This window comes from Oenanthe melanoleuca, chromosome 1 (assembly GCF_029582105.1).
Source record: "Oenanthe melanoleuca isolate GR-GAL-2019-014 chromosome 1, OMel1.0, whole genome shotgun sequence".
NCBI lineage: Eukaryota > Metazoa > Chordata > Aves > Passeriformes > Muscicapidae > Oenanthe > Oenanthe melanoleuca.
The window spans coordinates 52,608,114-52,619,861 of NC_079333.1; the positions used below are offsets into that span (position 1 = coordinate 52,608,114).

The 11,748-nt window shown below is 38.2% G+C and overlaps 1 protein-coding gene across 3 annotated transcripts in view; it reads left to right on the top strand.

Annotated features, from left to right (window-relative positions):
• The window catches only part of RCBTB2 (RCC1 and BTB domain containing protein 2), a 31,304-nt gene that overhangs the window by 16,147 nt on the left and 3,409 nt on the right, over positions 1 to 11,748 (top strand). For all 3 annotated transcript variants that reach the window (XM_056499032.1, XM_056498857.1, XM_056498944.1), the window contains 5 exons: positions 679 to 821; positions 2,473 to 2,663; positions 5,585 to 5,711; positions 8,106 to 8,242; positions 8,851 to 8,981. In XM_056499032.1, coding sequence (XP_056355007.1) covers positions 679 to 821; positions 2,473 to 2,663; positions 5,585 to 5,711; positions 8,106 to 8,242; positions 8,851 to 8,981 — 729 coding nt within the window. The remainder of the gene's footprint in view (positions 1 to 678; positions 822 to 2,472; positions 2,664 to 5,584; positions 5,712 to 8,105; positions 8,243 to 8,850; positions 8,982 to 11,748) is intronic.

The window sequence follows — 11,748 nt, forward strand, 5'->3', positions numbered from 1 at the left end:
GCTCATTGTTCTTGTTGCTTATCTTGTGTGGTTCTCAGACTGTACTATGAGAATTTTCTTCCAGTGATGTAAGTTTAGAGAATCACAGAATGGCCTGGGTTGAACAGCACTCTACAAACCATCCAGTTCCACCCCCTGCCAAGGACAGAGACACCTTCCACTGGACTGGGTTGCTCAGAGCTCCAGTGGACCTGGCCTTGAACACATCTAGGGAGTTCTTCTAGCAGAGCACTAGAGCTGGCACAGGCGGCAGGCAGTTTTGTGTGGCTGTCAGTCAGGGATGGGAGGATCAGTCAGGGAGACCTTAGCTGTTTTTCCAGTGGTAAAGCTATTCGTATTGGTGCAGTTGCCCATGGAGCAAGGTCAATGCAAGACAGACAATCTTCAGTTTTCTGCATATTGGTCAAATTTGTCATATAGTTTTCCTTCTTTCTAAATTTACAGCTATTCTTTTTGCTCTGCTCTTGAGAATATCTGTCAGGCTTTCTCATTGATAATTTTTTCCCCAAAGTCACCTCATCTACTTTCCTTCCATTTTTAAATAAACTTACCTATATTTGTAATTTTTACACTAGTATAGAATCAATGGCATTAACCCATAGCATAAGATGCATCTATCTGTATTAACTTATTATTACATAACAATGAGATTTTTCTCCTTTTTATTATTTCTTACAGGTTGCCTGTGGCTATGCACATACATTAGTGCTAACAGATGAAGGTCAGATATATGCCTGGGGAGCCAATTCATATGGCCAGTTAGGTACTGGGAATAAAAGTAACCAGTCTTACCCTACAACAGTTATTGTGGATAAGGACAGGTAATACTTACAGTCTTGCAATCGGACATTGGTTGACATACTCACAGAAGAACTACATAAAATTATGGTATTTTTAATCTATTTTTGCGGGGGGAGAAGGAGCCTGTGATTTTATTGCAGTGGTTCATCTGCTAAATGTGAACAAAATTTTCACTGGAAATGCTTGAATCTGCCCCATAACCATCCCTGTGAAAGAGAAACTGAACATTCTGAGACTGAATATGCCATTTTCTGCTTCAACTCACACTGTACTTTACAGGCCTTAATTACAGTTTCTCTTCAGTAGTGTAGTTTCATTGCTTGAAATCAACAATAAAAGCTTTATTGTCTGTGAATAGAAATTGTATTTTAATATGCTACTTTTGACAAGAAGTGTACTCAGAAAAAGTGAAGGGTGGACATCTGCAATTTGTTATTTCTGCTGTTAAATCTGGCTCATAACCCAGGAGAGAGAGAAAAGTTAAATATTTTCTTCTAGGTCCTCGAAGGATAGTGGGGCAGTTATTTCTGTTGCTGTTGTAAAGCCATGTATATGATCAGAAGTCTTGATTTTGGGCTCCTCTTGTGAATAAGAAGGAAAGTGGGATGTCCTTCTTAACCCTGTGTCTAAGTACATCATTGTGAGGAAGTGGTGTTGCTGCTCTGGCAATGAGACATGGCCTGATCTTGAACATTGCTGTTTCTTTGTGTGTACTTGAGTTTTTGCTTCAAATGTTACTGATTTTTTTTTCCAGACACTTTAGCCACAGTTAAAATGTTACAATAAAAATTTTATACAATTCTTAATGTTCCACTCTGCCTTTGCCTTTTGTTGATCAGAATATAAATTCTTGGTGTTAGTGAAAATATTGCCTCACAAAAGCCTGCAAGATTTGTGCATACAGCTTTAAACAAGTTGTTTCCCTGCCATTATCCCCAGGCAGCTGAGAACACAAGTAAACAAGCAGTAGTTCAGACTGCAAAACAGTGGATTGTGTAATGCTGTACACAGTGGGAGTTTTGAAGTCCTAAATCAACCTCAGGATTAGAGACATAGCCTAGCTAAAAGACACTTAGAAACAGATTTAAGTGCTGTTTGGTTCTAAATTTTAGTTTTCCGAGTGGAAGTCCTTTAAGCATAAGTAATAATAATTATCTGAGTAAGAAGTATGTTTAACTTGTTGGTTTATAACTGTTACCAATAAGCAAACAGAAAAAATACTTTCATGATCTTTGAATTATTAACCAAAATGCAATTTTTTTTTAATGCCTCCTCATTTCCTGCTTCATCTACTCCAAGTATTTGTTCTCTGCAGCTTAATACAGCCACTCATCTCACTGCCCAGCACCACCAAGGACATTCAGAGACTTGAAACTCATCATAGCTTTGCTTGAGAGGGCTGAGGGGTCAGCAGAGCATGTGCTGTGGCAGGGCTCTGCTGCAGCACTGGCTGCTCACTCCTGAGATTCTTTTCCAAAGGGAAACTTGGAGTGCATGCTGTTTGCAGAAACACTGCCAACCCTTTTAATTTTGCTGTGTATGACCAGAAAGCATTCTTGCTTGCATGCCTGCTTAAAAGGATGTTTTGTACTAGAGAAAGACAGGAGGCATTTTGTTCTTGATGGGAATGACTTGCTTTTTCCCTTTTGCTTGTTTTCCTTGCAAATGCAGAGTTATTGAGATCGCCGCCTGCCACTCTGCGCACACGTCGGCGGCCAAGACGCAGAGCGGCCAGGTGTACATGTGGGGGCAGTGCCGGGGCCAGTCCGTCACCTTCCCCCACCTCACCCACTTTGCCTGCACCGACGATGTGTTCGCCTGCTTCGCCACCCCTGCTGTCATGTGGCGCCTGCTCTCCGTAGGTGAGCTGAAATCTTCCTTTATTCTGACACCTTCTAGGTAGAATCATGGGTTCATAAAACAGTTGCGTGTATTTGAAGCCTAAAGATAGTTTCTCACAATAATTTACACTGGGAAGCGTAGTCATAATGAAATGTTCCATGTGTGTAAGTGGTAATCTGGAATTGTAAAAAATTGCTAAAGCCTGATGGCAGGGCTAAATAATTGTTTTATTGATGCGGCTTATTTCTATGGGGAAATGCCTCAGGTTTGGGAGAAATTTTTTGTGTAACCTCTGTATGTTACTGTCCAGTGTCTCTGGGTGGAAAAGCTACATTTGAATTTGGAGATTCAAGTTTAGGAACTCTGAAGCTTTCTTTGATGCCCTTAAGTTGACTCCTAAAAATTGAGGGAACCAAATAATCATGTTCTGAATTGGCCACAAGCACTCAGTCTTGTCATAAGTGATCATGACCTGGTCTTCTGAAGAGACAAATTGATGGAGTTCAGATGTTTGATGAGCACTGAGATCTCTCTTGCTGGCCTTGACTAGAAAGAGCTAAGTATACAGCATTGGCTATATACTATATATACGTGTGTGTGTGTGTATATATATGTACACACCAGAGAGCTTATTCTTCAACTGCAATTTAATCCCATAATGATTTCTAATAAAGTTGCTCAGGTGTTGTTTGGTTTGTTGGGGTTTTTCTGTCATTTGGGTTTTTTGTTTGTTTTGGCTTTTTGTGGGTTTTTGGGGTTTTGTTTATTGTCGTTCTTGGGGAGTTTGTGTGTTTGTTTATTTTGTGGTTTTTTGACCTTGACTTCTTAGTCCCTTTGGAAATAGCACTTTAACTCTGTAGCAACTTTTACCAAAGTATAAAGTGAAACCTTACAGCAGGAAAAGGTTATTTTACTTCTAAACAAAACAAGTTTCAGATGCATTTTCAAAGCCACTTTTTCTTATGTGTCAAGTAGTCTCTCCAGCATCCTGGCACTATTCAGGAGGTTCAAGCAGAGTTTCTTGTGATGACACAGGATAAGGGATGCTGGCTATCAGGCCCTTGTCATGTCTCTCCTGGTTGTTTTTAGTTGGGTGACTCTGTGCTGGTTTCAGTTGTGCCTTTTTGCACACTCCAGGAGCTAAGAGTGATTTGCCTCTTCATCCTGTCCCACCCTGGCAAGCTGTCAGGGCTGACTCACTGTTGTTTGTCATCTGATGTATGCTTGGTGAGAATCCTCAGGCAGCTGTGTCCTGGATCCTACATCTGCTGAAGTATATGCCATGGATATCTGCCATGCTTACAGCCCCTTCTCTGTCCTTTTTAGTTTGGTGCTTCTACACCCAGGCATTCCCATTCTCTCCATGTTCATGGCAGTTCTAACATTTCTGATACAATTCTTAGCACTGGCTGCTAAGGAGTTTTCTTGGCTTTATGCCTTGTCAGTGGGAACTGCCTCTTCATTTCCTTCCTCCAGTTCCCCTTTCACTGCTGTAACAAATAAAAGCATCTGGTTTCCCTCTAAGAGTTTCAAAGCTGAGCCCCACTATATTCAGTTTTCCTCTAATGGCTGTAGAAAACAACTGGAGATGTGTCTTGGTGAACATCTGGATTGCCAGTTAATTTTGAAGAAGAGTTTCAGCTTTGCATTAGTTGTTAAAATGCTTACTTGTTTAGCTAGCAGAGGTCGGAATAAACAAACCACACATTGTACAAAATAAGAACTAACAAAGTATTTTACAGTACCATTGTTTCAGAGTTTATTTTTTTAATCATCACTATATTTGATTTCTTTCCATTTTATCTGTACCTACCCAAATTGTGAATACCTGACATTCTCTAAATGAAATGCAAAATGACTGTGCTAAATGAAGTGTAACAATATCAAAGTGTATGTGTATATTAAGCTTTTGCTAGAGATTGTGGAGAGGGTATTTCCATTTCCAGCAGAATACTGTTCTAATTTCTAGTTTGATAGGTTACAGGACCTAGCATTTATATAATTTTCGGTAGAGAACAACTAATTACTGACCTACAAGATCTATGTAAACCCATAATGTGTGTTTATATGGTAAGAAGATAAAATGTTGTCACAATTAAGAATGAGGTTTGGGGGTGGAGTGGGTTGTTGATTTTTTTAGTGGTATTAAAGATGATGATTCTCTGGGGCTATGTGATGGAGATTCGGATCAGTTCAGGAGGTAAAAATTTTGTGTGCAGATAATGGATGAATTTTAAAGCTGTTTGGTAATTTTATAGTGCAAATATATGTGCACAGTGGGATATACAGACATACAGCACAAACAGGAATATGCAGACATTGAACACACTGTGCTTCTAACATCCTTAAGTCTAGGGAAAGCTATTATTTTAGAATAAACTTGTAAGTGTTGGTATTTACTTTTAGGGACATTGCACTGGGCAGTTTCACTGCAAACCAATATGTTGTTTCTGTAATAGTTTCATTTTTGCTGTAATATAATGTCTCCTCATGGAAGCATTTCAGAAAATTTTATTATGATTTTTATATTGATCGTTTTAGGATCTTATAATAACTAACAATTTTAATTTGATATAATTTACTCAGTAATGGTTGATAACATTTTCTATCACATGGAGCAGTGTAACTTCTGAGACTGTTAACTTTTTTTTTTCCTAGCCTTATACAGATGAGTTAGAGGAGTGGAATTCACGGGTTTTTTAATAGAGACATTTGCTTGGAGCAGGAAACTAGAAAAGAATGAATAAAGCTGTCCTTTCTTTGCTTTTCTGGCTCATACAGAACACATAGGCTCCTGGGGGGGTTTGCTAGCCTTAAGAAGATGTATTTATTAAGAGTGTTGACAGATACCCAGAATATTGTATTTGCAGAGAGATATTTGTATTTGTCGGAGATATTTGTATTGCTTACTACTTTATGATAAGTCCCCTATTTATTCTAGAGCCTGATGACCATCTAACAGTAGCCCAGTCACTAAAGAAGGAATTTGACAACCCTGAAACTGCAGACCTGAAGTTCCTAGTGGATGGAAAATACATTCATGTTCATAAAGTTCTTCTCAAAATTAGGTAAGGAACAAAAGTATAAATTGTATAAACTTAACTATGTAGTGTAGTCCACTGTGCTGAGTCATCACTGAAAAAAATTCTTGACTTATTCTTAAAAATTCCCTTTTCCCTGAGCCAAGGATTCATCTGCTGTTCTTCACTGTTACTCTTTTTGTAATTATCAAACATTGTTTTACTGCCTGTCTTTCCACTTCCCTCCATCTGACATTTATCTTCCTTTGTGCTTCTAAATGGCATTGTCCTTTATTTCCAATAACCTTTTTCTGCCAAGGAAAAGGCTCACTTCCTTCTGCTGTCTTCTCAGTCGTTATAATCTGTTTTTTCCTCCTTTATATGCTTGATTTCCTCCACCAGAATGATTTGAGGGATTATGTTTATTCTTGGCACTCTTTCCTTTCACAGGACCCTTCAGTTGTTTCAGCAACTTCTTTAGGTGCTATCCAGATGATCTTTTTTCCCCTTTTATGACAGATTCCTTGTTCTATGTGTTTCAGACATTCTTATCAGTGGGTCTGACTTCTAAGCTGGCTTTTTTTTCTGTTCTTGCAACTTTTTACAGGTTAAGACCACTTTATGGTGAGATTTGATGTAAGCAGATCTACAGAATGACCTCATCGTTATTAACATGTCTAATTCTAAAATGAGTTTACATATATGTGTTACCAAAATACTATGAAGGAATAATAAAGCATCAGGCACAATCTGTAAAATTAAGCTTTACTCTCATGATGTAACTGGATCAAAGTATTTTAAATGTTTTCCAACATTTGGCCTCTTCTGGAGCATTGTCATGAAAGCAGTGCTGGCAAAAGTTCGTTTTCATTGTTTAGTCATTTATTTACTGCTCATGAGGGCTTCTTTCCATTTGTTCTATTCCTGTTCTTGACCTGGAGCCCATTGTTGGTGGTTACTGGCTGGCAGTGGTGGAGCAATGTCAGGCAACACCCAGCTTGGTGGGAGCAGTCCACAGCCAGCACTGCCTGCAGCACAGAGACATCCCAGTGTGCCTGTGGGATCTGCCAGCTCTGCATTCAGCCAGCCAGAACTGGGAGTCTGGGCTGTGTCTGCTGGGGGATAGTGACAGGGAGACAGACACTCCAGAGGATGAGTCACTCCAAGATGCTTTGCAGACTGGAGGATGTGTGCTAACCGATTTCTGTTTTCACTTACTTATTAATTTTTCAGGGATCAATGTGTGCCACCTTCTCTCTGACATTGTGTGGTGCCATTGGGGCACAGGCCATTCCCAAGGTCTGGTTCATGCTGTATGGATGGCTTGGTCACCACTACTTAGCATGGGGAAGCAAAACAATGAGGTTTTGTCTGCCTCTCCCAATGCCAGAATGTGGTAAAAGATGTGGCAGAAGCTAGATAATGACTTATATTTCTTTATAAATTTGACAAGAGGTTCCATTATTTTAGTAAAAGCCCCAAAATACTAAGATAAAAAAAATTCTTTCAATAGCCAGTAAAATGTGAAGAACTTAAGTAATTATTTAAATAATTATTTTTCATTTATGTCGAAGTTTTGTCTCAGAGACATTAAAGGGAACCCATCCTACTTCTTACAGGAAAATTTAAGTAAAAGAAGAGAAAATTCAGGTGTGGGAGAGTTGCAAATTAGTGTAGTACAAAGAAGTACTATTAAATTGTGGTTGTTGTAGGAAAAGTTATCAGAAATTGAGATGTTCATTTTTATTGACAAAAATTTTGAAAACAATGCACATGTTAGGATGCTTTTTAGGGAACAGTAAGTTACAGTGCATTGTAAATTACTGTGACCTGGAAGTTGCAGATTACAGCTACCAAAGGCAGTGATTTGTCCTTTGTATTTTGTTTTGTGTCACAAAAATATGCAGACTTGTAAGAAAAAGGTGATGGAAGATCTGAGTGAGAGTGTCTTCACTTTAAATAATTTAATCCTTGAATGTAATGATTAATGCTAAATTGTGTATGGAGTCTGACACTGGAATAAATTATATCTAAAATTATTAATAATTTCCCTCTTCATTAGGAAATGCTGGAGAAATCAGGGCCAAATCTCAGAAATGGCTAAGTTAATTGTAAATTTTATCTGCTACAAGACAGGTAATAAAATTGATTGTTATTGTACAATGTATTTAAGAAAATGGCATCAGAGCCAGATGGATAATCCTTGTAGATACTGTAAGTAGAAATGGAGCCTGCCATAAAATATTAACAACAGAAATAAAATTCTGAATTATATATATGAGATTTATAAGGCTTAAACAATGAACATGTTCAGAGCAAGAAATCATTTGATTGTATATTTAGTCTGTTAGGACTGATCTGATTTTTTTACCAACTTCTTGCTGCAGCTCATTTTTCAAGCTTAACTCTTTACAGTGTACAATCTTTGTTCATGTTTTGTAGGTGTGAACATTTTCGCTCCATACTCAATAATGATGATGAAATTATAGAAATGAGTGAATTTTCTTATCCTGTTTACCGAGCCTTCCTGGAATATCTGTATACAGACAACATTAGGCTCCCTCCTGAAGATGCAATAGGTATTTGCCACAAATGGAAATTACTCCAGATTATTGTTTCTGAGAAGTTCAATCTGTGTGTCATTACAGAGTAAGGAAAGCAGGGCTTGTTAATTTTAGTTTCATTAGCACTTAAATCTTGAGTTTGGCAGGTGTCAGGAAGAAAGGTTGCAGTAGCAGGAAACATGCCCAAGGAGAATGAGTGGTGGGCATGCAATGAGATCAAAGGTGAAAAGTTTTCAGAAAGAACTCATTGCTGCTCTTATTAAGAACTTTCTTTTATTTAGAAAGGCACTAATGCCATCCTGAAACTTCACTTGTTTGAGTAGCTGTAGTGATTTTTTACCCTGAATGAAAAGGGAGCTCTTCCCCGCATGAATTTAAGAGGACATAAAACAGTAATTGATGTCCAGAATGAGAACAGGAAAACAGAACAGTTGCATAGTAATAAAATGGTTCCTTTTTTGAAAGGTCTGTAGGGGACCTTAAAAATGCACACATCATCTAGGGTAAAAAAACAGAGCAAGTCTTTGATTAATTCTGCCTAAAACAAAAGAGTAATTGATTAATTTGAAAAGACACTAATATATTTTGCACCAGAATAGTTAAAGCTGTATAAATTTTCACAGGGCTGCTAGATTTGGCAACACTGTACAGAGAAAACAGACTGAAAAAGCTTTGCCAGCAAACGATCAAACAAGGCATTTGTGAAGAGAATGCCATTGCTCTTCTTTCTGCTGCTGTCAAGTACGAAGCTCAGGTAAGAACTTCTCTTCAGGTAAGCAGTTGTTTTCTGAGAAATGAAGCTGCCTAATGTAAACATGACTGTGTTTAACTGATGAGGCATGATTACTGTAATTTCCCTTTGGGCTTAACTAATGTTTGTTTTCCCGTTTTTAAGGTGTAAAATAAAAACTAAAAAAACCCCAGTTTATTGTTTTCTTCCTGCCCTTTTAGCTTGCCTTTGTGAGTCAGGGTTCTTAATCTGCTTCCTTCCTTGTCATGTTGCATGGCAGGGCATGACATGGAAATTTCTCACTGCCATTTACATCTCTGCCTTTGGATTTTGCCCTTTCACTCCCTGAGTTCTCCATCTGATAATTTTGTCTGCCAGTGTCTGGTACAGTCATTATGGTGCTGACTTTTACAGGCAGTGGAAGAAGTTGCCTGTAAAGTCCCTGCATATTTACACTTGTGCTTTTATTAAAAATCCACTTTTACAGTACTGTTTACAATTAATTATGCTGACATACATCAAATTATCTATTGTTAATACTCGCCCCATATCCTGTCATCTGGTCTGCCCTTGGTTCTGGAATGAGTCACTAGCATTCAACCTGTTATCCATGCTCTTTTGGTAAACAAATAATAAAAAGATGTCTTCTTTTTCTCATCTTCTTAGCTCTGTGATAATTGTGGAAATAACTGTGGTGGGTTTTATTATTCAAAAAGTCTCCTTATGTATTTTAGATGTAGAGGACATTGCTATAAATACCTTTCAGGCATGGGAGGCAAGTAGAAAGAAGAGACTGAAACAAACACTGAGTTAAAAATGTTGCAGCAGTCAGTGCTGTATGGAGATGGCAAACTACAGGAGATTAATTTGGATAGGAGTTGCAAAGAGGAGGATGGAAGTCTGAGTTCTGTGCATCAAAAAGGGATAACAAGAGGTTAGTAGATAGTAAGATCATGAGCTGCCATTTACAAGGCATTTGGAGTTGTGCTTTCAGTGTAAAGCTGGGCTGATACAAGCTCAGCATAGTAGGGAAAACTCTTCAGGAAGGCATGACCCAATGGTTTGATTCTCTTAACGGCAGATTTTTCATTGAAACTTTATTCTGTATTTGCTCCTCTTACAAGATTTTCAACATTTTTTTAATGTCTCCAAAGCAGAACTATTTTTGGTTGGTTTGTATTAGTGAAGTAGTTAAAGAGTAGTTAAAGATACATGTAAGTGTGTTGTGAAGTAGTAAAACTAGCCTGGACAAAGTACCAGAGTTCATAACACCTGACACACAATAAAAGGGATTGGCTGGATAACTAAATACATGTTATCCTCCTCTTCCTTCTATGATTCAGTGTTCAAAACATGTAACAGTTTAACACAGTTGTCGGATGATAAATTGGTTCCCCTGTCCTAGCTGCAGCATGGGCCAAACTCAGGAATGTATTGCTGCCCTCCTCCCTACACCCATAGCTCAGAAAGGGATGGAAGGGCAGCAACGATTTCTTTATCAAAGACATGGGGGTATCGTATCCTCTGTCTAAGGAATCACGGAATAAACCAGGATCTTCTAATGTACTACATTAATATAGTATCTCCTGGTTTGGGAACCATGTGCAGTGTGTCAAGACTTCAGTAGAAAACTGCCAAAAGAAGGATTATGAAAGATGTTTGGATGTTTGAAAAGAGAGAATTCCATTTTTTTTTAATTAAATGTGAACATTGCAGGTGAAAGATTATAGTGGTGTGTGACATACCATTCATATTGCAAATTAAATGAAGACTGACTTGATTACTGTATGCATCTGTTAGGATTTAAGATGCATGAAAATAATTTTTCCTATCAGAAAATACAAAGTGTTTCTGCTACAGGCTATTTTAAAACATATTTTTCATATACACTGCAGCAAAGTCTAAACTAATCATCCTCTATAAAACTGAATAAAAAAGACAGTATCATTTGAAACTGCAAAATGAGTGACCAGGATTCTCTATAATCTATAGTCCTCTTCATACCAGCACCAGAAAAATTAGCTGCTGATAATTATAACTAGCATAAAAGTTTGCACATTGACTGTAGAGCAGCTCAGGTTCTGACAGTAGCATTTCAGAAGTCTGCTGGAACTAAAGGTGGCACTGTCTTTGATTGTCTACTTTTTTTATTTCCCCTGGTTTTTTGCTTCTTCTATTCTCATTCCTTTTCTACTTTCCCAGTAGCTGTTGATGAGAGATACTTGCTCTACCATATTTCTTCTTTAAGGATATTTTCTGCTAAAGAGTTTACTCTTTAGTTGCATCTTGAAACACAGAATCTATGGAGAACTTTTCAAAAGGAAATGCACTGGTCGTCTGCTGAGTATCTTTCTACTATTAATCCCAGGCTGCAATGTTTGTGTAGTTAACATAGAATCGATTTGGTATGGGTTACTCTTTTTGCTGTAACCCCTGAAGAGTTTATAGTTTATGGATCAATTCTGACTTCTTTGCCACTGGCTCCAGCTCTGCCTGCAGAAGGTAATTTTTCTTCACAGCAAATTGTTGCATAGGTCCAACTAAAGGAGACTGAGCCAGTGCATGGAGAGGATTGCCACTGTTTGAGGAGTTTGGGAAGAATTTGCTGCATGCAATCCTAGTTGTATGGCTTGAGGGCTTGTACCCATCCTGTGCTGAACAGCTGAGCATCATCCTCATACAGCGAGACCAGAAGACAGAACCTGTTGTGCTATCTGAGAATCCCATTAGACAGAGGGATACAATTCCTAGGTTTCCCATGAAAGACACATGTATCCTAACATGCAGTTTG